The sequence below is a fragment of the Alligator mississippiensis genome, chromosome 5, assembly GCF_030867095.1.
Source record: "Alligator mississippiensis isolate rAllMis1 chromosome 5, rAllMis1, whole genome shotgun sequence".
Classification (NCBI taxonomy): Eukaryota; Metazoa; Chordata; order Crocodylia; family Alligatoridae; genus Alligator; species Alligator mississippiensis.
This window is the reverse complement of record NC_081828.1, coordinates 49,966,639-49,994,624: the sequence shown is the minus strand read 5'-3', so window position 1 is coordinate 49,994,624 and position 27,986 is coordinate 49,966,639. Positions and strand designations below refer to the sequence as shown.

General features: G+C 47.6%; 1 protein-coding gene across 3 annotated transcripts in view; it reads right to left on the bottom strand.

Annotated features, from left to right (window-relative positions):
* Window positions 1-2,509: 2,509 nt before the first annotated feature.
* The window catches only part of BRINP2 (BMP/retinoic acid inducible neural specific 2), a 56,992-nt gene continuing 31,515 nt past the window's right edge, over window positions 2,510-27,986 (bottom strand). For all 3 annotated transcript variants that reach the window (XM_006272949.4, XM_019500299.2, XM_014596058.3), the window contains exons 3-8: window positions 16,589-16,779; window positions 14,623-14,819; window positions 12,094-12,199; window positions 9,579-9,815; window positions 6,053-6,275; window positions 2,510-4,765 (exon numbers count right to left, since the gene is read on the bottom strand). In XM_006272949.4, the coding sequence (XP_006273011.1) occupies window positions 3,649-4,765; window positions 6,053-6,275; window positions 9,579-9,815; window positions 12,094-12,199; window positions 14,623-14,819; window positions 16,589-16,779 (2,071 nt within the window). In that variant the 3' untranslated portion in view covers window positions 2,510-3,648. The remainder of the gene's footprint in view (window positions 4,766-6,052; window positions 6,276-9,578; window positions 9,816-12,093; window positions 12,200-14,622; window positions 14,820-16,588; window positions 16,780-27,986) is intronic.

The following is a 27,986-nucleotide window of genomic DNA, read 5'->3' as shown; positions in this document are numbered from 1 at the left end:
GAACCAGAAGATCTGGATAGCATAGGTAAGTTCTGCCCTGATGCCTTTACCTGTAGAAAGATTGTGAGGCTGGGAGAACACTCCAGCATTTTAATCCTGCCTCTGACATTGACCTCCTCTGTGGCCTTGGGATTTGCTTTGACCTCTCTGTGACTCTGTTTCCCCATTTATAAAATGAGGATAAAGCTGCTTTTCTGGATCCTAAGGTGTTGTGGGAAACACCAGATACTTATTGGTTGTCATTGGTTTTGGAAATGGGAAGTATTGCATAAAGTGTTCTTACTCCAACTGAACTAATGTTACATATTACTGCTTGGCTCTTACAGAGCAGTTTATGAAGGATGTTGGTAGCATTGTCCCCATCTTGCAGATGGGCAAACTGAGGCATAGGGCAGGGAAGTTACTTGACCAACGCTATCCTGTAGAGCAGAGCAGGAACCAAACAAAGATCACCTGAATCCCAGTCCAGTGCACTATCCACTAGAGTTAGGAAAATGCTGCTTCTAGACACAGGCCCTTATATGCATCCATCAAGGTCAACATCATGAGAATTTAGGATGGATATGGAGCCTCCAATATGGTTGGGAGGAGAAGTGAAGCTAAAAAGTCAGTGAGCCCTGCCATCCATGGCAATACCCTTTGTTGGCTATCCTGGCCTTAGACTTATTTGTTTTGGGTTGGGTGCAATTTGGATGGCCTAGTCCAAGGCCCCCATGCAGGGATGGAGCAACATATCCGTCGACCCTAATAGATAAGTCTAGTGAAAAACCCAGATGGTTGCTTTCCAAGGACAAATACTAGGGACAATCATATATAGCATTAGCTAATGAATTATTCCAAGCTAAAGGGCAGAGCCTAAGGAGTCCTTGGCCTGCTTGACTCCAATACAGGCTTCTTGAACTAGAGCTTTCCACCTGGAACTGTAAATCCTGGACTGGGATTTTGGCTATCCCAAATGGATTCTCTAAGGGAATCATTCTGGCAAGACTTTCAGGCTGAGCCACTGAGAATCAGATATTCAGACCTAAAACACCCCCCCTGGGATTTGTCTGAAGTTGTAGCTCAGTGGGGAAAAAATAGACATAAGCTGAGTGTAGCCTGCACAGATCAGAGAGAAACCTTGACATTGGGGGTGGGCCACAAAAAGGGGCTTCTCACAGGGAAGGTATAGCTCATAGACAGGTTATCTTTCATGTATTCACATGTGAAATACCCTTCTTTGAACATGAATATAGTACTCTCTTGCCTCCTAGTATTTCCCAACTTGGAAGCCAGTAAAAGCTGTATATTGTATTGATAACAGCAGCACTGGAGGTGGGAAAATTGAGTCTGGATCTACATTGCTGTGCAAGCTTTCTGTCATGGTTTAAGAGTCAAGTGGTAAACCGCATTTTGCTTTTATAGCCTCACTGAGCCATGAATGGATAACACCCACCTCTATCTTGAACAGTACCATAACCATTGGGCAATATTGGGTGGGGAAGGTGACTAGATCCAAGAGCAAACTTTAATGCAAAATGGGAAAGGAAAAAGTGAATGCAGAGGAAAACAAAACAGGATGAAGGAAAAAGAAAAGAGTGCATGGTCAGGAAGAATCCTGGCAGGCAGTCCAAAGAGCAGTTAGGAAATACAATTACCATATTTTTTTTGTGCACAACATGCCTGAAATATACAGTGCACCTTGTTTTTGAAACAGAAAGAAGACATTTTTTCCCAGATTTATGACTGCATAGAGTGCAGCCTAATCTTTAGCTGACTTGCCCTCCCTCTCCTGCTTAACTAAAACCCTAGCTGCTGCTAAAGACTGGTCTCCATGGATAGACATGATTTTAAAAAAGATCTAAAGAGTCTCCAGGGTTATGAAATAGGAGGGGAGATGCCAGAAGCAGATAGCAGACAGTAAAATTACCCAAAGAAATATTAGCTTGATTAGTGAACATCAGGACCATTAAAACAGACAGATAATTGTTAACATCTGGGCAGTGAAGAACAATGAGCTATTAAGTCAACAGACTCCCTTGGCTGCCTGCTTAATACATGCATTCCAATTTGGGGGGCTGATTTTTGGGGAAAAGGTGCATGTGTTGTATGTGAGAAAATACATTATATACATATGTATGCAGATACACATGCTCTTCTGTCCATATCACCAGCCCCAACCATCCCTCTCACCATATATTCTCTCCCAATCCCATCAGATCGCACATCTATACACCTACTTGTCCTGCACACACATCCACATCTCTTTATGCAAATCCACTACCATGACTCTCTATTCATCCATATCTACCAATGGATATCCACATGTACCCACCCCACCTCCTCCTCTATGCCCATATGCATGTAATTATGCCTTTCATCCATTCATACTGCATTTTCCTGTCCATATAAACCCAGCCTTGCCCACATGCATTTACTGAAGCTTATTCTATGCCCCTCGACACACACATATGTCCTTTCACATGCACACACACACACAGCGTATCAATTAAAAAGCCATACCCAAAGATTACATGGTTTTTTCTTTTTTTGTGTTGCTCAAAAAGGCATTTTCTTAAAAAATATATTAAACCAATACATTTGACTAAGATGTAACTCAGCTGGAGCAATTGTCAAGAAAGGAATCCCTCAAATAAATAAATACAGTTTAAAAAAACCCAACAACCTATTAAATAAATGCATAAATAAAAAACTGTAAAGGAAAACTACCCAGAGAGCTCCACCTCTGAATGCTCAGCCGCCTGCATGGCTGAAGCCAAGTCACTTCCTGTGTCAATAGCAGAGCCATTTCCATCTCCACTTAAAGTAACAAGGTGCAGTTTCATGACATTGAGTGACAAAGGAGGGTGACGAGCTCACCCCTTACACAGGGATAATAGGGGAGTTCAAGCAGGTCTGCCTGCTCCAGGGATCACCAGCTCGGATCAGCCAGGTTCTCCCAGACATCCAGGGAATGGTATCAGGAGAACGCGCAGAGGTGGGTGTGCATACGGGAAGATGGGAAAGGCAGGAGAATACAAAGACTTAGAAAGGTAACACAGAATGCAGTGGTAATGGTGTTGGTAGAAACATCTGTTAAAAAGAATACAAAAGTGACTGCACTGAGGGAGACCACAGCTGGCTTCTGCCCCAGGGATGGTACATGTGAAGCCCTTTGAGCAAATTTGGCCTCCTGCATGTCTGTGGTTTTGTTCTTCTTCCTGCTCCCCTCTCTTTGCCTGGAGTGCTGGCTGGGCACCAGCAGATAGGTCTCCTTTCTAGTAGATTTTCCTCCTTGAAGTTTTCTCTCCCCACAACTGATCCCTCTTCCTTTACTTTGGCCTTTTCACATGTCAGGTACTAATGATTTTCCTGCCTGGTCACAACGTTATCTTGTAACTCAGAAGGGAAAAGAAGCCCATCAGCAGTTGCCAGGCAGTTACCAATGCATCTTCTAGCAGAATAGGCCTGTCCCATCTTCCTCAGCTGCTTCCTGAAGGCCTGTTTGGCTCCTTGCATCACTCAGGCCCTGCCATCTCCCTGGCTGGTCACTTGGTGTCCTGTGGAAGCATGCCGTTGGCACTGAGATAAGGCCTTTTGAAGTCTCAGCTCCCCAGCCCTCCTTCCTTTTCCTCACACTTCTCCAGAGATGTCATGCAGTCCTCAAGGCTAACTGCACAGTTTGCCTGTCTCATACTCCACTGGGTTTGGCAGTTTGGCATTGAAGGCTCTCAGGGAGGACTGGATCCTTGCCACCTCATTGTTGGCCAGTTTGAGCCGGTGCCGGAGCAAGCAAGAGAAAAGGTCAAGCCGGGTTTTTCCAGGTGGTGAAAGTCGATTCACCCGGTCCCTGATTTCTATGAGCTGTAACAGGGCTGAGTCCTGGGAGCCTTGTGTGTATGGGTAATCTAACTGAAGGATCAGGTCCCGGATGGCATCTGGATCAAAGGGCAGGCTGAAACCAAAGACTTGAAAGCTGTTGATCTTCATGTAGCCCAGATTCTTAGAGGGATCCACCATCTCTAGGGGCTCATAATAGATAGTCTCATTGGAACTGTCATCCAGAGACTTGATTCGGCTCCTCAGATAGACATGGACTGTCTCAAAGAAGGTCTTCCACCTGTTTCCTAAGGTGAGTGTCCAATTTTGGCACTGGGCAGAGGCATCAACATTAGTCCTTTCCCAGTCTGTGAAGCCACTCTCATTAACGGGCATAAACCAGCTCTCTGAGTGGCTGCCCCCAAATGGGTTGACATAGATAGCCATGACTGGCTCCAGGGTGCTGTTCTTGGTGAGGCATATCTGGAGGGAGAGGGCCAGCATGATGTGCACCAGCCCTGGCTTGTACTTGTTGCTTTTCAAGGTCAGGAGCATGCGCTTCCTCCAGGAGGGATCGAACCAACTCCCTAGGCGCATATCATTGCTGATGAATATGGAGTGCACCTCAATGCGGCTGTCCCGTTTCTGGAGCAGATACTTGAGCTCCAAGTCCTGCAGGTCAGTCTCAAGCCCTAAATAGTGCTCTAGGGACTCTGCCACCTCTGGCCGGCAGAAACCCTGGTTGAGCACGTAACCTGGGTTGCAGGCCCCACAGCGTGTGCTGTTATCATCAGCGCAGGTGGCACAAGCTGACCCTTCACCCAAGGCACATGGTATGGGCCCCTGGCAGGACACTTGGTCATAAGGGCAGGTGCAACTGTGGCTTTCTTCCAGGAAAGTCCCAGGCATGATGGTCTCACTGCAGTACAGGAGTGACTGAATACGGTTCCACCAGTAGGGTAAAGACCTAAGGAACAGGAGACAAGAAAGAAAAGGCTTTTTAGGGTGTGGACAGAATTAACAACCAAAGTGTTTCAAAGGTCCAGATGTACACACATGCACACCCTTTGAAATGCTTCAAAAGCAATGAAGTACTTCAGTGCTCTGTACATGTGTATACTGTAGAGAGTGTGTCAGGGAACCTCTGGGTCCTCCAGAATCCCACATGTTTTTATCTCCCTCTCTGCATACACACACACAGGGAGGAGAGTGGTGTAGACTGTGGGCATTCTGCTGGCCAGAGTTGGGTATACCCTCCAAGATGGAGCAGAAGGTGGAGCCAAAGTGGGAGGTTGGTAAGCCCCTCTCCTGACTGCTACCTCCCCCTATTCCCATCCCCCACCACTTGGGCTGGAAGTGGCAATGGCTTTCCAGCCCCCATTCAATGGGTACCTCTCCAGTTCCAGTGGGGACATGGGTCCAACATCCCAGTTCTGGCAGGGAGTGGTGCTCAGGGAGAGCAGGTCCCCACAACCTCCTGTGATGCCCCCTGGGTGGAGAGCAGCAACACTGAAGCAGTCTATCCAGGGAACACTACAAGAGCTGCATGTGTATCCTCCAATTCATAATGGGACTTGAAATATTTCCAAGTCTGGTGCGCTTGGATATGCTTCAATTGTTTGCTTATTGTTTTGATGCTAGATACTAGTGGTGGAGATTGAATCCTCAACTGAGCCATGGCCTAGGCAAAGTTCTCCACCTCCCAACCTGCCAGTACTAGCTCCAAGAAAGATAAAACAGCTCAAGTCTCTATGTCCCCCTCTGCCTTTGGTCTCTCTGCTGAGTGAGCTGCCATGGTTGGAAACTTCTAGTGGACACCATGTAGATAGAATGAATCTGATCACTTAAATCCAGTTTGGATTATAGAGCAGTATTTAAGTGGATAAGGTTGCCCTTGCTCCACTAACCCAGTCTGAAACAAGGCAATCTAGAGCAGTGGTTCTCAACCTTTTTTGCACCAGGACCCATTTATAAACATCAGTGGCCAGTCCTGACCCGCTGCCCCCCATCCCAGGCCCTAGCCCCAGTGTGTGGAGCAGAGGGGGTCCCAAGCAGCCCATTGCAGCCTGCAAGGGAAAAGCCATGGTTTCCCATGTTTTCCCCTTTAAAGGAGAATCCATTTTGTTAATCTGTTTTTAAAGTTTGTTCGCAATCCTTTCATATATTTTTGCGACCCACTTTTGGGTCACGACCCATGGGTTAAGAAACACTGAGCTAGAGCAGACTCCTTGGACTTGCTGATAAGACTCTGTACCTCTCTTTTGGCAGTTTGAAGCGAGGTTGCCGGTGGCAGCGTTTGCTGAGGTTGAAGAGTCGTCGGACAAGCCAACGGGTTTTCTTGGACAGCAGCTTCAAGCTGGTGCCCAGCTGCTGGTAGCGATGCTGAACATCAAGGTCCATCACCCAGTACTGTGAGAGAGCTGTCATGTTTAGGAAACGGTCTCCAGGGAGTCTCTTCACCAGGGTCTGGAACTCCTCTGTAGAAAGAGAAGGGACAGTCAGCACTGTACGGAAGCCATGCTGCAATCCAGGTAGAGTAAATGGGTGAGGGAGGGTCTATTGTTCAAGCTAGAGTCTTTCCCCTTCCCTGCTTTTCAGTCTAAATACCCAAATTTTAGCCACTGCTTAGTACTCAACTAACCATGGAAGTTCTTTGCAAGGAACAGAGACCTTCCCACCACCATGACACCAGCTTTGTACTTGGTTCTGGAGTGCATGTAGATTCGCTGGACTGTTGCTAATGCACGCTAATACTTTACTGCTAGACAATCAATCCTCACAGTGAGCCCCAAAGCGGGGCCACGTTCTCTATTCTGGTAGGTAGGGAAACCACGACAGAGGGATGAAATAACTTGCTCAAGATTTTAGAGCCAGGATTAGAACTCAGCATGTGTCCTGCCTTATTGCATTGTCCTCACATTGCTGGATCACATCATCCTTGAGGAAAAATACATGTGGACTATAGGCTTCCTGCCATAGGACCTATTCTTTTGTCATGTGCATGTGCAGTATATAGCATAATTGGGTCTTGATCTCTAGTTAGGTGTGTCTGTGCACTAACACAATGCAAGTAACAATGGTAGCAACAATACCCAGCTCTTATATAGCATTCTTCATCTGTCCATCTTAAAATGCTTTATGGAGCAGGCAGGTTAAATTATCCCTGCTTTACATATGGGGAAAGTGACTTGCTATTCAACAACAGAGCCAGGAACAGCATCCCAGGTCTCCTGCATCCTAACTATGTACCATCCACAAGGTTACACTAATGTAACCATCATAGATTCATAGATGTTAGGGTCGGAAGGGACCTCAATAGAGCATCGAGTCCGACCCCCTGCATAGGCAGGAAAGAGTGCTGGGTCTAGATGACCCCAGCTAGATGGTTATCTAACCTCCTCTTGAAGACCCCCAGGGTAGGGGAGAGCACCACCTCCCTTGGGAGCCCGTTCCAGACCTTGGCCACTTGAACTGTGAAGAAGTTCTTCCTAATGTCCAATCTAAATCTGCTCTCTGCTAGCTTGTGGCCATTGTTTCTTGTAACCCCCAGGGGCGCCTTGGTGAATAAATACTCGCCAATTTCCTTCTGTGCCCCCGTGATGAACTTATAGGCAGCCACAAGGTTGCCTCTCAACCTTCTCTTGCGGAGGCTGAAAAGGTCCAGTTTCTCTAGTCTCTCCTCGTAGGGCTTGGTCTGCAGGCCCTTGACCATACGAGTGGCCCTTCTCTGGACCCTCTCCAGGTTATCCACATCCCTCTTGAAGTGCGGTGCCCAGAATTGCAAGCAGTACTCCAACTGCGGTCTGACCAGCGCCCGATAGAGGGGAAGTATCACCTCCTTGGACCTATTCGTCATGCATCTGCTGATGCACAATAAAGTGCCATTGGCTTTTCTGATGGCTTCGTCACACTGCCAACTCTTGTTCATCTTGGAGTCCACTAGGACTCCAAGATCCCTTTCCACTTCCATGCCTCCAAGCAGGCCATTTCCTAGGCAGTAGGTGTGCTGGACATTTTTCCTCCCTAGGTGCAGCACTTTGCATTTCTCCTTGTTGAACTGCATTCTGTTGTTTTCTGCCCACTTGTCTAACCTATCCAGGTCTGCCTGCAGCTGTTCCCTGCCCTCCGGCGTGTCCACTTCTCCCTATAGCTTTGTGTCATCTGCAAACTTGGACAGAGTACATTTCGCTCCCTCGTCCAAGTTGCTGATGAAGACATTAAAGAGTATCGGTCCAAGGACTGAGCCCTGGGGGACCCCACTGCCCACACCCTTCCAGGTCGAAGCCGACCCATCCACCACGACTCTCTGGGTGCGACCCTCCAGCCAATTCGCCACCCACTGGACTGTGTAGTCATCCAAGTCACAGCCTCTTAACTTGTTCACCAGTATGGGGTGGGATACCGTATCGAAGGCCTTCCTGAAGTCTAAGTATACGACATCCACCCCTTCTCCTATGTCCAGGTGTTTCGTAACCTGGTCATAAAAAGAGACTAGATTGGTCAGGCATGATCTGCCTGCCACGAACCCGTGCTGGTTTCCCCTCAGCATAATTTGTCCTGCCGGGCTCTCGCATATGTGAGCCTTGATAATTTTTTCAAAGACTTTGCCAAGGATGGAGGTGAGACTGACTGGCCTATAGTTGCCCGGGTCCTCCTTCCTCCCCTTCTTGAAAATGGAGACCACATTGGCCCTTTTCCAGTCGTCCGGGACTTGGCCCGTGCGCCACGAGCGTTCAAATATTCCCGCCAGTGGCTCTGCAATGATGTCGGCCAGTGCCTTCAGTACCCTCGGATGGAGCTCATCCAGGCCTGCCGACTTAAATGCATCCAGTTCCTCCAAGTGACTCTGCACCATCTCAGGGTCTATGCATGGAAGTCTGGCGCCTTGCTGCTGCCTCTCTACAACCCCAGTGTGAGATTTGTCCTGCCCCTCGCTTAGGAACACTGAGGCAAAGAACTCGTTGAGGAGTTCAGCCTTGTCCCCCTGTCCATCACCAATTGTTTCTGCCCATTTAGCAGGGGTCCTATTCCTCCCTGGGCCTTCCTTTTACTCCCTATATATCTAAAAAACAATTTCTTGTTGTCCTTTACTTGGGATGCCATCCTCAGCTCCATGGTAGCTTTGGCTCGTCTAACTGCCTCCCTACAAGCACAAGCAGAGGAGGTATATTCGTCTTTGGTGATCTCTCCCTGTTTCCACTTTTTATGTGCTCCCCTTTTGGCCCTTAGGCTGCCCTGGATTTCTGCGGTCAGCCAGGGAAGCCTCCTGGCCCCCTTCCCTCTTTTACCCCGCATGGGTATCGTCTCGCTTTGTGCCCGAAGGATCGTTTCCTTAAGGCACAGCCACCCTTCTTGGGCTCCCATCATTTCAAAACTCCTACTCTGCAGTGCATCCTTGACTAATCGCCTGAGTGCATTGAGATCAGCCTTCCTAAAGTCTAGCACTTTCACCCTACTAATTACCTTACCCACTCGACGTCTTATGGTGAATTCTTTTATTAGGTGATCACTGTCCCCCAGATGGCTACCAATCTTTCCCCACGTGTTACAACCCCATGCTATGAAATACACACATGCACGTACGTGTGTACTCAGCATTTTGCAACACCAGATTCTATGCTACCCTGTGTATCTCACAAAACAGTGCAAATTCTCCTTCCCCGACTGCCTGTAGCTGGCATTGGGGTAGCTCTATATAATGCAGGATGTGCTGACTCAGACTGAGTACTGCGCTTGAAATGGTTGTTCTTGATTATAAATGAAAGGAGACTTGGCCTCACCCGACTCCTCAAACTGCCTATTGTGATTGTTCCAGGCATCCTGGATCTGGAGCAGGCTGTCTTCCATTGCCTGGATGTCCACCTCTGGGCAGTTGCATTCTGGGAAACTGGGCTCACAGTGGCACCAGCAGTCATTCTTCCTGCATAGGAGCTCACCCTCGGAGCTGCAGGTGATATAGCTGAGCGCGGCACCCACAAAACGTTCCCGCAGGTAGCTAGGCAACAGCACTTGCAGACCTGGGAAAAAGGTGGGAGCCACAGGGGATTAGGAAAACACCCAGAGCAGAGCCAAGTGTGCATGTCCCAGCACACAGCACACCGACTCCCAACTGCATGGATACTGGGAGAAGATCAGTCTTACTGAAGTCAAGCCATTTACACCAGGGCTGAATTTGGCCCATATTCCACAACACTGACTCACATGATGGGGCTAGATGCTCAGTTGGCGTAAACTGAAAATTCTACAGTACCACAAAAGGAGCTTACACCATTTACACCAACTCATAATCTGGTCTAGGGACATGAACTGAGCAGGACTGATGACCTTCACTGTTGCTTCCAAAGTTTCTTCTACTAACCATCTTGGCAAAAGGTCAGCTATGGAGCTCCTGTCTAGCGACAGATAATCTCTACAAACTAGGATCCCTTCCATTCAGGTAGGTCCTAAGCTGCAGATCCTCATTTAAGCTGGTGAAGCAGGTTTGCCTGCATGGGAAAGAGGGAATCATGGCACTAGGGGCTGAATCAGTTTGGATGAAACAAGCAATGGTTGAAACCTCCACCCCAAGGTTAATACAAGCCCAAAGTTTTGACAGAGGAAGTTGAATTTACTTTCTTTATGGCCACATTCCCCCCAGTTTGTTTGGCCACATTGAAGATGGGTCCTGATCAGCACTTATAATTGAAATGCTGGACATCTAAAAAAAATGTTGGCTTTTTAGCTGATTTTGTTTTTTGCAGCTCTAAGGAATTTTCAGTAGTCTGGATAGGGTTCGGCAGAAATTCAGGGATAGGGTAAATCTGTGTCACTTTCTTGACTCTTTCACTAGCTGAGGCTCCGGTCCTGGATGTCTGATCCTGTAGCTGCTGCATACTCACAATGGCTACAGGATTAAGCCCTCAAACATCTGGGCTGAATCTTTCTGTCACTGTACCAGTGAGGTGAATCCTAGCTTAGTGCCTTATTGCTGACACACCAGCTGTCTGGGGCCTGGATTAGATTGCTGCAGCAGTTATCTGTTCTAGCTCAAGCTTTGCCCCTTCTGACAGCCACTGAGTCATTAGCTGTTCCCCACACTAGCATTAATTATCGCCAAACACCCAGGCCTTCCCTTGAGTGTTGTCCCCATCCTACTCGCATATTTCTACTGGGACATTCAATCCCCAATATTGTGGGTTGAGAGACACCTGTACGAGCTCTGCATCCTCAGGGGGGAATTGGGTTAATTCTCCCAGTGCTTGCAGAGCTGTCCCATCGTGAGTTTACTGGCGCACAAACTTGCCAGATAAAGGGCAGGGAAAGGATGAGCGGATACGAAATAGTGGGTCATTTTTCTTTCTGAAGCCGTATTGTGTAGCTTCCAGAGCATGCCACTGGCAAAACAGTCTGCGTGCATCTGTAATGAGAGCTCCCCTCTGAGGGTTATTGATTTGATAATGCAGACAATAATATCTTAACAGGAGGCCAATTCCATTAGAGCTTTCACAGACACTAACTGCATTCCCGTGCAGTACTTGCTCCCTAGCAATTTGCAAGGTGCAGGTCTCTGAGAGTATGAGAGGCCCATAAACACAATGACACTTGGCAGTTTAATTTCTCCCATTACTCCAGCCAAGGACATAAGGCGAGTCACACCACCTCCCTGTCCAACTTCCCTTACCTTCCTCCCTCTGCTGTTTTTTTTTTTTGTCTTAAATATGCATTTAAATATGGCCTCTAATAATGGTGGCCATATTTAAATGCATATAAAGCCAAGACATGCTGGCATGGGGGGGAACTGGTGTTTTCTGGGAGGGTCCTGACAGCACAGGGAAGGCCAGACCACATCTAGCTCTCTCTGCCTCCCCATTTCCCAGCCTCTTGTTTCCCTACTCAGTCATGCCCCCACCTGACAGATTCCTATTCCTGCCACCTCAAGCACATTCCCATCTAACCTTGTAAGAACCAGCTGGCTCTCTACTGGGTGCATCGGTGCTCTGCTCACTCTGGTGCTGTGAACATATAATAAAGATATGTGCCTACCTATAGTGGTCTTCTGCAGTACTGTAGGCATGCCCTGTATAAATGGGGCAAGGTTGGTAAATGGGCCAGTCTGAACTAATTAATATACCAGTATATTGTCTTCCTCTCTCTGCTTCTGTCCCTTCCTCTCTCCTTTCTTCAGTATCCCTTCTCTCTGCCATTGCCTTCACCATCTCTGCCTTCCTCCATAACCTACTACGCCATCTTGCTTTAGTAGGTGGTCTGGCCTTCGTTGGGCAAGGGAAATGACAGGAGAAGAGCTGGCATACTTACCTAGTAGCTGGACTTTGTTCTCAGGGCTTTGCACAAGCACAGAGCTGACTGAATCCAGGTTATCATAGTTACTGCAGCCAAGAGGCCCCGTCCGGGTTTCTGTCACCTACATAAGAACAATGTGCCGTGAGGGCAGTGATGCTGTAGTATACCTCAGCTGTTAGGGTTTGTGCTTCTAACTGAAGATCCAGGCTGGTAGAGCTGTATACTTCAGTCTTGGCCTGTAGCACCGCTCCCAGCCCAGCCCTCTCGGGACTCTGGTCTTTTAAAACATGCAAGTACCTCTAAGTCACTGGGCTTAAGAGTAAGGAGGGTCTAGCCATGTGATCATAGAGAAGCTGGGCAGTCAGTCAATTCTCAGCCTAGCAAGCTTAATGCCGAGGAGTAGTTAGGGATGGAAACGATATGGAGTATAGGTGGAATAGGGAATTATCCCCAGCAGGGCTGGGAGAGAGGCCCTTAGCTGAACTTGCCCCAGGTGTCATGTCAGTGTCACACCAAAGCTCTGGTGCTCAAATTCTCATGGCAGGTCAGTACTGTGGGGGGAGCAAAAGATGAAAGTGAATGGATGGGAGAGATGCAGTGAGTGGTAAAAGAAGTAGGGAAGAACAATGTCCCTAGGAAGCAGGGAGGAACAGTGTCCCCATCACTGGCTTCTAGCATCTTGGGATGACCCTGGCCAGCAGAGATGATTAGATGATGAGCAGATGGGTGGTGGTGCTGGGGGAGGATCTCTCCTTCCTGAGAACCAGTGCAGCCCCAGTGATGGCTTGTGCCAGAGAACAGTACGGGCAGTGCCTTGAGAGAGGGGAAATAAGTGTGTGCTAATTGGCCTGTTGACAGAGAGCAGCCTGCCTCCAGCCCAGCTGAAACTCGGCTTCATTAGCGTGTCCAATTTCCCATAAATAACATAAATGTGTTAACTTCACTCCAGCTCCCTGCTCACTCTCCCCTCCTCCCTACAGGGATTCTCACTGCTGGAGAGCTGGCTTTCCAATTGCCAAGCTGGTTGAGGAGACCACAGAGAGAGTAGTTGCTTCATCTGGCTGTGATCATTTGCCCTGGATGCTGCATCCAGAGAGTGTTAGGCATGTGGCTAGTAGGACGCTGCTGTTAGGTGCATTATACTGAGATGAAGAGACTGGTAAAGCCCCTTCCCCTCTCCTGGTAGTCTGTGGCACACCTATTTTATGCTACCTAACCTTCTTTAGACCCACTAAATATAAGCCCAATCAAATTAATATGAAGGGCTTCAGAGAGCAGCCAGGTGGCAGGTTTGTGAGTCAGAAAGAGAACTTGGATGGCACCAGTGGAAACATCTTGCACTCATAAAGTGCTCTCCATCTTGAGATCACAAAGCACAGCCCCACTCTGCAGGGGGGAGATGTGGAGCATGGAGAACTGTTCAGAGTCACTCTGGGGCTAGGCTGCAGGTCTCTTGATTTCCCATCCCATCTACCATGCATTAATCTAGTGGTGCTCAACCTTCTGGCCCCATGGGCTGGATGAGTGGCATGGGGCTGGGTGCAATCCAACAGTGCGCTGGGCCAATCTCCAATGCTGGATCTGGCCATGTGCCCATCTGCCCCACCTGCAGGGGCTCCCTGTAGGTCCAGAAATTTGGAGGCAGGGAAGCAGCAATTAACATTGCCACACCTCTCCCACTGCCAGATTTCCAGACTCATGGAAAGATCCATGAGCTGGATGACACAGCTCGTGGGCTAGATCTGAACGCAGTGCACTACGCCATACTGTCAGGAGCTGTTCAGTGGTTGGAGAGAAACTTAGGCTGGTTCTGCACAGTGGGGGGAAAAGGAGAGGCAGCAAACTAAGCAGGACAAAACCCAAGTCTTCTCTAAACAGTCTGCCCGGGACAGCTTTTATCCAGTCTGAGCAGGAGCTGGTGTGACACTTCCAGGAGAAAGAGCATGAACACAGCAAGCAGCAGTACCACCACAGCAAATGCCTGCCAGAAGGAACCCAGCCACTTGGCACATGTGATCCCTCTGGACCTACAGCATGCAGCCTTGAGCTCAGGATTGCCCAGCTTAAGATCCAGTCTGCAGCCACACAGACATGGACTCTTCCCTCTCTGAGAAGCCAACTCCACCCTGCAGGTGAGGACTTCATTGTGCTGGCAGAGCTCACAGGAAAAAGCTTTCATGACAGCGGCAGGACACGGCAAAAGAATGAGGTGTTGGGGCATGCCTTAAGTAGCCTATGGGTCAATAAACTGGCAGGGGAGGGCTTCTCTTCCCATGCTCTGCCTTATCTACTTAGATTGCAAATTCTTCAGGGGCACAATGTTGCATGGCTCTGCACTGGTGCAGAATCTGGCACACCAGACTTAGTAGAAACAAGGACCTATTGCACTGGGGACGGGATTTACTCCTTTCACCTTAGCACTACCATCATCTTCTTAACAACATCAAAGTCCAGACCTTCATGTCCCCCACCAAGACAGGCATGGATCCCTTCACCCCTCCACTCCCCTGTTATTCCCTTATAGGATCCTATCAGCAGCTTTACCTTGATGGCCGCTGTCGCTATCTGGATGTGGTGGAGCCTGCGCAGTGTGCTTTCCCGGTCAATGAAGTAGGAGGCAGCCAGCTGGTGCAGAGTCTCCAGGGAGACAGCAGAACTGTTCCCGGCCCCTCCTATGCTGGTTGTCTCTGCCTTCCGGCTCAGTTTGCGCTTGTCCACAAAAATGGTCAGAGACTCTTCTCCTGCACAGGCACACAAGCTGCATGGTTTGCTACTGGAGCCTTCCACTTCCCTGCACCTTCAGTGACCTTCCATTGCTCCTTGGCCAGGGTGGGGAGGGAGGTAGGGTCTCTCTCCAGGAGGGCCATCAGTCTGTCACTTGTACCTCTAACAGCCTGAAGATCCAACCAATTGGTGGTTGGATGCATCCCTCCACCCCAGCATCTTACAGGTGTGCAGAGACAGCAACTTGTCCAGAAGGACCTCAGTCAGTGCTCAGGTAGGGTACATCAGAAAGGGCCCCAGCCAGCTTACAGCTGCTCCCATAAGATGCTACAGGCTGAGCTCCAGGACACCAGCAACACAATAGCTACCCATTTGCCTGTGCCCCTTCTGACCCAGTTCATAGGCATTGCCACCCAACAGGCAACAAGTCCGTGCTCAGTCAAGAGATTCAAGCACCCTGGGATGTCCAGGAAACCCAGCTGTCTGCACATGCTCTTACAGTTGAGGTGGAGGAAAGGAGTTGGAGACCTTCTCTCCTTCACACCTGCCCCCCCCCCCCCCCCAGTCCTCTGGCTGGGGGGCCTTCCCTAAGATGGGTTTGTAGAACCTGTTCTCATCAGGAAGACCCATCACTGATTATATTTTCCCACCCTGGTTCCAACATCACCATTTGCAGAATAGAAGCCAACAGGCTTGGGCATAAATACCTGTTTCACCTCTTCTCTCAGCAGGAGGCATGTTTTTCATGTCCCTGTCACAGTCCTGAGCCTTGGCCCATGCCTATTATCTATACTAAAAGTCCCCAACCTCAGGTTGCGACCCAAATGAGGGTTGTGGGGGCAATGCCAGTGGCACTGCACACAAAGGACAAGCCATGCTGTGTGCTGGGAAGTCCCCCAACCCCACCCCCAGGCCACTGCTGCTGCCACACTCCACTTCCAGCAATGAGTTGCAGCAAAAAAGGTTGGGAACCACTGATCTACACCAAGCAACCCAGCACTTGAGGATGATGACAATATGGATGGGACTCTTATGGGAGCCTGGCAACACTGTGCCTCCAATGGTCAGAGGAATTGCTGTGGAGTCAGACAAGGCTCTCCTACCTCTAGCTCTCAGGCCAGTTGTAAGCAGTAATCTAAGCAAAGTGGAAATGCCTGTCTGCTCCCAGCCCCAGTCTCTCAGTAATAAGTCCCTATACTGCTGCCCTTGTATTTAGCTGAATGTCCTCCTATGGCTACCCATTGCTACCAGCTCTGAGCTGCGCATAGATATTGAACAGATCTATGCAGCTATTTTCAAGCTCTCCCTCCCATTTTCTGATGCTAATCTATAATAAAAAAGTCCCTTTGTGCTAAACACTAGTCATGGGTCCCCACCGAAAACAGTGGCCAAAAATTTCTCAAGTTCTCAGCAATACTGGGGACCTGGGTTTTTTCAGTACTGTCCTCTGGGAAAAAATGGTTCTTTCCAGGAGGTGTCCAGCTGGGCCCCCAAATTCACTAGGCACTTTGGAGAACCTTGCCATTTCAAGAGCAGTTGCACTAGCAAGATGCTTTCCTAGAGCTCTGTATATCCTGCTTTCATCTTGGAGCTGATATGAGCACAAATATAATAAAATACATGTAAAGGGTAGCATGGTCTCCTGTTTGGAGGACATGAGGATCTCCAGCTGGTGGAAGTAGAGTTAAGTCCATTGGCATCAGTGCTGACTAACACCCCTTGAGGATCTAGCCCAGGAGGGAGCTGAAGCTAGAAGTCAGCAGATGGGGGAACATGAGGCACTCACCTCCTAGAGTGGCCGAGAGCAGGAAATGTGTCCCGTATTTTTTTATCAGGTTTTCCGTTATTTGTTGCAGGTTGGGCCTTCGTCCCAGGAGGCGGATGTTCCGGATGAACTCTGGGGCCAGGGGCAGGGGCAGGCTGAAGAAATCCTTCCGTTCCAAGACCAGGTTATTCACCTTCCAGCGAGCAAACTCTCTGCAGAAAGGAGCCAAGGAGAGTAACTGTGAACTCCAGGAGCCAGGTGAGAAGGAGGGATGAGTGGGAAGCTACAGAGAAAGGCTGAAGTTAGGTGCACTGTATGCACTGGTCATTGCATATTTTTTCATTGTTAGGGAACATGAAGGTAGTAGCTAGAGGCCTCTGTCCTCTAGACACAGAAAGATGAAGTGAGCTGGCAACTGAATCTAGGCACACTGTAACTGTTTCACCATCTTCCCCATCTTCCAACCCACATTGCTCAGTCACGTTTCTTCCATACAGGTAGGCAAAAAAGCCTAGTGGCCTTTGTGCTATGTCCTGCAGGTATGCTGGTGGCTACCTTCCCAGATCAAATAAGCACTAGGAAGCATTGCAGCATTCTATGGTACAAACCCAGGCCTGTCTGACGTGAGACTTGGAAATGTCTCATATGGAGGGACTGGGCCAGGGGTGTAGCAATAGTACCTGAGAACACAGAACAAGATGGATTTGGCATCCAGGTAATGTTTTCCATAACTTGTGATATCAAACTGTATCCAAGAGGTTAACATTCCTCCAGACTGCCTCTCTGGAAATCCACCGCTCTGTCCTGACAGTGTAGGGAACAGGCCAGAATGGAGACATGTCTATGTCCAGATCAAAAGGTAAAGTGCATCTGTCTGTGTATGTTTGAGTGAGGACAGATGGGAGCTGCAGATGTCACTCAGACATCATTGCCATTTTCTCAGACATTAACCCATAAAATGTTTAGGGTGATATCCAGTCACCAAAGAGTTGATCGGTGAATAGTACCATGGCAGCAGAGTATCCATGAGAGTGCTCCCTACAACTGCCTCTCTGTGGTGCCCACAACTCTGTGGGCAGCAGAGCCAGGCCCAGGCTGCGGTGTGGCCCAGCTTTCCACAGCTGGAGTGGAATCCCATGCCAGCTAGGGAGTCCCAAAGCAGGAGCTCTTGATTCAACACTGCAGATTTTCCAAGCAGGCTGAGCACTGAGGAGCATGTTCAAGGATGGCTATATAGACTGGTGCCTAGACAAGTATCAGCTAAGACACATGTCTATACTTGTGGGTTACAACCCAGATCCTGTGCCTGAGGACAGCAGCCAAGATGCAGGCACACATGCACAAATTAGATAATAAAAATTGCTCGCACATGCCTGTGCTATCAGCTTTTGCTTGCCCCTCCTATATCAGACAGGTGTGAACTGATGAGGGCTGGAGTCCACCAAAAGATAAGCCAGGAGCTGAGCAGACTGCCCCTTTCCTACAGTCTGACCCCTTCAGGTGGCCACCTAGAGCTACATCCAAATCCTGGTGAGGTCATTGAAAAGACTTCTGCTGCCTTCAGTCAGTTTTCTATGAGTTCCCAAAGACAGGATCAGTTTTATAACAGCACATAAGAGATGCAGCGGAGATCAGGGCTCTGTTGTCATAGGGACTGTACAGACACACAGTGAAAGATATCCCTGTATCCAGTCTAAAGGACTAGATAGACAAAGGGCAGGAAGGGAATTGTCCTGCCCAAGGATACACTGTAGGTCAGTGGCAGAGCCATGAACAGAATTCAAGTCCTCTTACAACTATGCAAGGGCTCTCTCCATTAGTCCATATGATTTACTAAAACCTTCAGAGTGAAGTTTTAAGCTAGAGGTGGCCAACTTATGGCATGACTGCCACAAGTGGCATAGGCAGTCTCTGTGTATGGTACCTGACAAATCAGGGAGGGGACAGGGGATACGGTGGCAGATAAGGCAGGAAGCAGAAGACAGAGGAGCAGATCAGGCAGGGAGCTCAGAGTAGTGAGTAGAACGCAGAGCAGCAGATTGGACAAAGGAAGGGGATCAGAGTAGCATTTGGAGAGGGCGGGGGGCTAATTTGTGGCATGCCTGCTAAAAAGTTTGGCCTGCACTGTCCTAAGCAAAAGCTTCTGCCCTTCCACAACTGTTCATTATAATAACAAGCTATTTTATGTTAGTGGCACGTGTGACTGTAATAAATTAATCACACACACTTACTACTTGTAATTGTCATGCTGTCATTGGATTATATATGAAAATTAAACCCTATGGGGCCTAATTCTTCTTATTTATAGCAGTGACATCACAGTGCTGATTTACACAGATCTAAAAGCAGAATTAGTCCTTCTGCTTTAAATATGCAAATATTATTTGATGTTAAGACAGCCTAGTGAGGATTAGCAGGTTTGGAGCTCAAGCCTGTTTCAAATCACCAGCTCTTGTATCCTGCAGGCAAAACAATAGGCTAATTTGCTGGCCACTCTCTACATATGCCTGAGCTAAGGGGACTGAGGTGTAAGTATTGGAGTGTTATTACCCTTTTAAATATATAGTGTCACTGCATGTATTCCTTGTATACAGTGTCATGCCAACAGATCACAGCTATGTAAGCAGCATTTGCTCCTGCTCCCAGTGAAATCAAGGGTAAAACTCTCTTTGACTTGAATGAAGAGTCTGGCCCTGAAGGATACAGCAAGTTTCTGATGTGTCCAGTCACGAACTGGCTTGGGGACTACACCAGCAGGGTTTGAAGCCATGCCCTTCCCAAGCATGAGCATCCTAATAGCACAGGATCCCCCAGCCTTGAGAGCTGTCATGTTTGAGGCTATCACTGAATGGCACTGTGGCAGGAATGATGTGTCAGGGTGGGCCCTATCTGGTGCTGTCACCACCAGTATGAGGGACCATGTTACCTCTTGTAGGTGGGGATTTGGGGAGTGGAGGGACTACAAAACTACAGCCTGAACACTGAGCAGCAAGCAAAACCCATCTCCTCTCTAGGTCCATCACACAGAAGCATTGATAGACATTCTCTACCCACCACTGAAGGAAGAGTAGAGTAGTTTCATCTCTCTTTCTCTCTTTTATTACATGGGAAGAACTGAATAAAATTGTGACAGGCCCAAGGTCACTCAGGTAGTTTGTGGCTGAGCCAGTACTTGAACCCAGGTGTCCTGAATCACAGACCACTGCAGGTCATCATTCCTGCTCACGTGTGGTCCTGTAAAAAGTTTTCCTGGTGAACTGGCATTTAAGCTGCCTTTGCCAAGCCTTATGAGCCAGCTCTGTACTGATGGACACTACCAAGGAAAAGGACGCTGGCAGCATGTGCTGGTATTTCATAATTTTTTAAGTAACATCTTAACATCTGCAGCTGCAAAATGTGTCATCCAGTCTGTGCCAAGACCCTGCCTAGCAGGGCTCCCACATCCCTGGCACTGTCTGCAATCACTGCAAACCCGGCATGGAGGCAATTTACCAGCCTGCTGTGTTCTCAAACAACAGCCCCATAAACAATGATCGGCCAATTTCCTTCTAATCTTCACAATTTCATTCTAATTAAAATCAGGCTGCGCCTTTCAGGCAGTTTAATTAAGGGTGATTGGGAAAGATGGAAGGAAGCATGGGGATGATGGCTAGCCAGTGTAGCTGACTGCTCCAGTGGTGTCCTAGGGCTCTGAGATGGCCCCCTGAGTAGTTTTTTAAATAGGCTAAATGTGAAATGAAACAGAAATACCAGAGAGCAGACAAGCAGTTGGAGTGCAGCTGTGAGGCTGCAGAGCCCTGAGCAGCCAAGCATGGTTGCCCTCTCTTTCTCTTTTTCCGACAATCATTCTGGCCCAGGGATTCCCATCCCCCACCTGGGCAGAGAAATAAGGCCCAAATTGCTAGCTTTGTGCTCTCCTTCATCACTTTCCATTGTGACCTTTAGGCTCTGGGCCCAACTCTGGGAGGGGTCTGGGTCTGAGTAGACAGCAAAGGGCTGATATGTTTGGGGGCAGAGGGAGGGACCTTTGTGCCCAGATGGAGAATGGCAGAGAAGAAGAATCTATGCAGGAGCTAAGGGAGGAAGGCCAGTAGGTCCAGATTATGAGTTGGGGGAACACATAAAAAGAAGGTGTTGGAGCAAGGCCCAGCTTGGCCAGCTTCACTACCTCCCCAATCCATCCCCTCCAGCTGCCAGCATGGTGGCACAGATCTCAGCAGCAGCCTTGTCTCCCCTTGATCTGGGAGAAGTATCCCTCTGAAATCTCTTCCTTGTGCTTTGCTCAAGGGTTATGGGTGTCTACCCTATCTTAGAAGACACTTTTGTTTTGGTCCATGGTTCAGGTGAGCTAGCCCTCCCACCACCAGGGACCATGAACTGGGTTCCCCCCACAGCTCTCCGATGCCCTGTAACCCTGGTCTTTTACCTCCTGTGAACCATAGCATTACCCTGTTCTCTCCTAGCAATTCAGACCAGCCCTCTCCATTCCCTGATATCGCAAGCTCTGGGCCCTTTGAATACCTTTGCCATTGTCACATGCTGTCCTTCTAGCCCCGACACAGCTCTGCCGAGGCCTGGCATGCCTAACCATGTGCCAGCTAAGCATATGTCTGACAACATGCCCCCACAACTCCATTCATTTGGGACCAATAAGAGACTTGAACTCTGGTCTCCAGAACTAAAAGCAGCAGCACGTGAAACCCTGATGCCAAGCAATCCCATTTCACAAGGGTTATTGCATACATGCAGCTCTATCAGATAGAGGTGAATTAACTCAGCCTGAGCTTACCAGCCCTGTTACCAAACAAATCCAAAGGGTTGCTAACAGATTGTGTGTCTCGGAGGATCTGAGACACAAAGGTTGCCTTATTCCCTAGGGGGTGTCTCTTCCTGTCCCACCTCCGTCACCAGCTTTTTCTCCAGAGATCTCTGGGTCCCATAACAGAAAAGCATCAGCGTGTAGAAAAGAGAGAGGGAAAAAAAATCAGTCCTTTGGAAACATTAAACATCATAACAACACACTGATCACAGGCTAGGCATCAGCTGCCTTGTTTGTTGTCAAAAAGGGCCTTGAAGAAGCCTTACCTTTCTCAGTCTTTCAAACCTAACTCCCTGGCTGTTAAGGGTTTTACACAAGAGATATATATTTTTCTAAGGACAATTAGGTGGATTCTGCTGCTCATTAAAGTGAGAAGCTGACAGCACTGATTAGAGCAAGGCTGAGTGTGGGCAAGCCAAGTTCCCACGCACAGAGCTGTGCCAGAGATTCTCCAACGTGACCTACAGCACCTCCTGCTATTCCAGGCCCAGTTTTTTGCTGGCTTAAAACTCATGCATCAAATTGTGTGCATGTGTGGGAGGAGAGGATGGTGAGCCAAGAGGAGTTTGATGTGGATGAAAGTCTAATCTAAGACCACTGGATTTATTCTCATCATTCATGCTCAGTCTGCATACCCAAGAAGTTAAAAGGCTAGGGTGCTATTAATCAACCAGCTGGTGTCCTCAGCCTAATCTAACTGGAACTGCAATCACTTCTAGCACAAGTCTGCCCGTGTAGAGCTGACCTAAGTTTCACGTTTTACTTACATCTTTATGTTCTGTACATGAAAGACTTGTACCAGAATCGGTTCTAAAATGGTCAACGTTTTTTATGAACCCTTTTGAAATGTTGTACATAATTTTTGTTCTGAAGTTCTTGACAATTGTCTCATTTATTCAAAATAGTTTATGAACAATTGCAAACAGATTTTTTTTTTTTGGTTTTCCTTTATTTTTCCCCGTTTAGTCTGTCTCCTCCTCTTTCCCTTCCCTCTTTTTCATTTGCTGTTAAAATGGTGAGGAAAAAAAGAATATTAAAAAAAATTAAAAATATATCATTTTTGGGGCAAAAACCTATTTTTCAGTGAAAAAAACATTGTTTAAAATGGTGATTAGCTCTATTATGAAATTTCCTTATAGATAATAAATGACATATAACACATTGTAACAGTATCCATCAGAAAAGGTTCCAGGTCTGTAATGGAGGCTTTAGGCACTACTACAACAACACCAATAAAACATATTCATTGTTGTTGTTGTTATAATGATTTATTCCTCACAAAATGTCTGCATTAAAAGAGCAGTATTAAGGTTACAAAGTCAATCACCTGAGGGTTAGATGATGCCAGAGTTTATGTTGCCTGTGTAGCCATCATTTCCCCGCCTTGTGATGTGGGCTGTAATTTTATGATGGCATGCTATATTTTTCATATGACCTCTACCTCATTCACTGCACAGGATGGGCTGTACTCTGGGGAGGGATCAAGGTTGTATAGTAGAAGAATAAGTTGGATCCCAACCTTATTTGTTGCAGAAGATGGAAGGTCTGTGTGAAGGAGACAGAGGCTGCAGCAAGATAACCAATGGATCTCATGATTAAGGCAGTTTAATTTGGTCCTAGAGAACTGGTAATTATCCCTGACTCTGCCACAGAGTTTTCTGTGATGCCAGGCAAGTCACCTAAACCAACTTTTCCCAGGTGGTTGCTGTGTGTTTCTCAATTCTGGGTGCCCAATCTGAGCTTCAGGAGTCTAGTGAGCAGAAATGCCAGGCCCTTGCAGCAGCAGATAAAGGTAAAGGAAGATGTGCTTTGAATATGTATCATATAATGCTCAATACTCTGAAAAAAATCAGGTGTCAGGTGCTTCAAATTGGGCACCAGGAATTAGTGGACACTTTTGAACTTATTCTCTTCATGCCTCATCTCCCAGAATTTTTGTGAAAATAAACCCATTAATTTTCATGAAGCACTCATTTACAATGGTGATGATCACTGTAGAAAAACCCATGAGGAAATTAATAATCCTGTTTTCAGAAGGAAGTTTGAATAGTGTGCAGTAAATAAGGCCTAGTGCCATGTGTGAACAATGAGGAGGAAACACAATGTTGGATGGTGCTCATTGAGTGAGCCCCATCCATCCTGCTCATTGAGGAAGACAGGTGTCCTGTGGAAGAAAAATAAACAATTGTGATTGTGTAATTAAAGACTGTACTATAATGCACGTATGCAAGGGGCCCAAATCAAAGTTGCACTGGCAATACAAATGCTAGCATTTCCTCACTTTTGAGTGATTGACTTTGCAACTTAATTAGGGGGATTTTGTGTGTGATTTCTTAGTGTTAATAAAAAGTAACTTGAATCCATCCCCAGTCTAGCCATTCCACCTAGTGACATCTCATAGGTCATCAGCAAGGTTAGAACTTTTAGATCCATGCCAGAGCCTTCTACCACTTGAGCTCACCAAGTAACTGGCGCAGCAGGAATAGGTTATCATCCACTATGGGAACCAGTCCTAGAGAGGGTGAAGACATTTTGCTGGTGGGTTTCTTTGTAGAGGAAAGATGTGGGGGGTCCTTTCCAAGGTTTTGGAGGGGAATGTGTTCTAGTGGGTAGCCACTTTTCCTCCCATTCCCACCAACCTTGACTTCTTTTCAGTCCCCTCCAACCTGTCCCAGTCTTGTCTCTGTTCCACCACTCATTCCTCCTCACAGGTCAATTCTTCCCTGTTTGTTAGTCCCAGTCTCCCATGCTCAGACTTTTCATCCCAGAGGGATAGAAATCCTAATCTCACACTTCCATACTCCTCATCCCAGTGCTAGTTCCCACTACTATTCCATAGCTCCTAGCCTTGCTGATCTGAATTCATCACTTGTAACTCTTCACCTTGACCACTCCACCCATATGTCTCATCTCTATCAGATCCCAATCTCTCTCTTTGTGATTCTCAGTGTTCACACCGAAATGGAAGATTTCACCCCAAATAGTCAATGCTGGCAGTTGTCCTCAATTGGAAACTAAGCCAGGCCATCTCTATAACAGGTGTTGCTACCAGCCTCATCTATAAGATCACACTTTCCTATCTTAAGAGACCTCAATGCCTGTTATGCATTATGGACTCAATCCTGTGAGGTCTGGGGTGCCCTCAAGTACTCCTGGTTTGAGCAGAAGTAGAAAGCAGTCAGCGCAATTCACAGCATGCTCAGCATTCTTCAGCTCCTGCTGTCATGTTATCAGATAAGAATCTCATTTTTTTAAAAACCATCAGTGTTTAGAGCTTTTGTAGTTGCAAACAAAACCCTAAAAATCCATATTTTAAATATGCAAGAAGCAGTTTTCAATGAACAGTATCCAACAGCTGTGATCATTAAAGATGTCCTGGTTGTAGATCAGTATTATGATTTTGGTGGAGCTGACTCATGATCCCTGAACACTTGACCATACTGGACTTGCATATCTGAAATGGGTCTGCTCAGATGCCAAAGGCCAGATTGATATCTAGTGTGCTTTGTGCATGTAGACTCAGTCGGTGTTCTTCATCATAGTAACTGTGTACACAGAGTGAGATCACTGTTCTATGATTCTTGACGATGGAAAGTCAGTCCTGTTATCCTCTATGCAGAGAGGGCAAAACTTCACTATACAAGACCTTTCCCTAAATAGTTGCTCATTATGAGCATTAGCTACTGTGGCTGTGAAAAAGGGATGAAGAGCTAAGTTGACCTGGCAGGACCTTTAACCTATGATCATCTATATAATTCAGCCCTCTTCTGGTTCATGTACAGATGAGTCTTCCATCTTGATAATCAGCTGCCCAGCCGAGAAGCGCCTACCCTGTTTATTCTTCTTCAATGTTGCTCTGACTTGAGAGAGTGATAACATTAGCACTAAGGGAGATGCATGCTGCCAGACTGGCCAGTACCACTGGCAATAACTGGGCTGGGGACCCAGTGTGGGATGCGGCTTGCATGCTAGCTGTTAGGGCTTATGGGAGTTGCAGGTGCTGCACCAATGATATATATAGACCAATGCATCCTAGCAATAGCTGTATCAACCTCTGTACAAAGCAGGAGGAAGGGCAGAATGGGAAAAGAATAGAGAGATCTGGAAGGGACTAGGAAAATCCCCAACAATCCTGGGTAGAAAAATATCAGGTTGACCCTCCAGAAGATGAGCTATGGTACAGAGGGCAGCAATACAACCAACAAGAGGCTCACTGGAGTTCTTACACATAGCCCTTGACACTGATACCAGGTGCTAATGATTTTAGATCATGAGTCACTATGGCCCATCTGAGGCTGTGGCAGGCAGAGGAAAGTTTGCCCCCTGCTTGCCTAGGTACCCCCTAGCACACCCATCCATACAGCTGGACAACCAGGCAAAGGAGCAGGTGAAAGGACAGAAAAAGAGGAACACCATCAGAAGAGCTATGTAAGTATCCCAAGGGAAATTCACTCCAGTGCAGAGAACCCAGCAAAATGCAAAGAGCACACTAGAGCCTGGGTATTTAAGGAGGGCTAAAAGCAATATACAAATCTGGCGATGTTCGCTGGTGCAATAGATTACCTATGCCCACAGGGCATTCAGATGAGCTGTCAAGCCAGGTGACCAGCCAGATGCACCATATGTATTTGCTTCACATGTTACGAGTGACCAGTCACCTCCCATCAGCCTCCTCAGGCCTGTGCCCTTGTCCTTGGTACACAGCTTCTGGCAAATAGGTCCTTCCCCTGCTTCACTCTACCCAGCAATGACCTGGGCTAGTGCAATGAAAATCAGCAGTGGACAAAAGCTGTCTTCCTGAAGCAGAGAGCAAGATATTAATTGCTTTCAAATATTCTTATTATCTCCCTCTCCCCTCCAAATCGTTTTTATGATCCTTGCAGGCATTTTTCTTTTGTTTGTTTGTTTGTTTGTTTTTTGTTTTGTTTTTTTTTTTGGCCTGCCACTGCCATTGTCCCTGGTTCAGCCTGATTGGACTGGGGCAGGAGCAGTTCTGGAGCTCCCTGCCACCAGGGCAGTCAGAGAGCAGCAACAGCAGATAGGGGAGGTGGGGAATGGGAGAGGAAAGAGAGACCATGGATCAGAGAGGGAAAGCGGGGCATGGATTCTTACTTGCTTCAAGACCTTAAAAAAGTCCCCATCTGCTACTCCCCCAGTGTGGTCCAAAAGAGGGATATGACTGCACCCTCTCTGAATCCACCCCTGCCTGTCTTGTGTCTCCCATGGCAGACATTGCTCTCAGGACCATGCAAAGACTGTTTTTGCCAATTGCCCATGAGGGCAATGAAGGGGAAACCATAGCTCCACTTCCCCTCCATAGTGGTCAATAGAGGTGGGTGGGCCCTTTGTGAAGAACAGTAAGATGGTGCAGGATACCCCTCCGGGACAATGGGGCACTCTACCCCCAACCCTCCTCAATGCTTGCTCCACAGGCATGGTTAATGGGTCTACTATAGCTGCAAATGAGGGCCTCAGGCTGACTAGTAGAATATCATACTTGTCCTGTTGTAAAGACCAGGTTTCAATCCCAAGCTGGGCTGGTTTGTACCTTCCTGAGGCACATGCTTTTCCCTAGGGCGCTATAGCTCCATGTTGTTCCCCTCAACACAGGCCACTAAGCAAAGCACAGCACCTGGCCCATTACTGCACAGGGGGCTGAAATGGCCACACTCCAGGATTTGGCTGAGTGCTCACAAGGCCAAGCTACAGAAATGCAAAGAGATATTATTATAGCTACAGATGTTACTGCTGGACATTAAATTATCCAGCCCTTTATCAAACCTAGTCACGCTGTTTGACCTATTCCTGTGAGACTGCGCTCCACAGGCCAGCTCTGGGAGAAGAACCTTTTCCCCCTTTATTTGCTCTACATTCGCAAGCAGGATGGCCTATAAATAGAATGATTTTCCAAGCTCACTGTAAAATCACAGCAAGTTTCAAAGGCATCAGGGAGTTATTTGCCTGCCTGGCATTTGTCCTCTATTTTTTTCCTTTTTTTTTTCCAATCATATTTAGCTTTGCTTTCACCTGCTTGTGTCCTGAGCTCCAGATTCCTGCTGTGCCAGCCTTTTACTCATCAAAAATCAACCTGCTGCTGCCCTGGGATTACCTCTATGCTAACTGGGAAGGGGAAATGCACTACAGTCTCACTGATTTGCACTTACTGGGCTGGCGCACTAGAGAGATGAGGCTGTCAGGGAGCCAGCACAGCCAGCTGACTGTTCCTCAATCTATGCCCTGGTCTCAAACCAGTTTAGAGCAGCCCCAAACTGCTCTAAACTGCACCAGATGGCTATGGTTCATATAGCAGCTGGGTATTACACTTTACTCCATCTACTGTTTCTCTCCAACCTCCAACTTTTCCCCATTCCTCACATGCTCCCTGGTTGAGGGGGGTCTGCTTCTGAGCAGTACAAAGGAATGGAAGATCGATCAAACTCCCATCATGCTTTTAGTTATGCTAAGTTGACCCCAAAGAATGACACTCCTTTGTGCCAAGGGAAATACAAACCAAAAAGACGGGGTTACATGGATGATCGTGTTGATGTTCAGCACACTTATCTTACCTGCCAGAAACTGGTGAGAACAGAATGCTGTCCA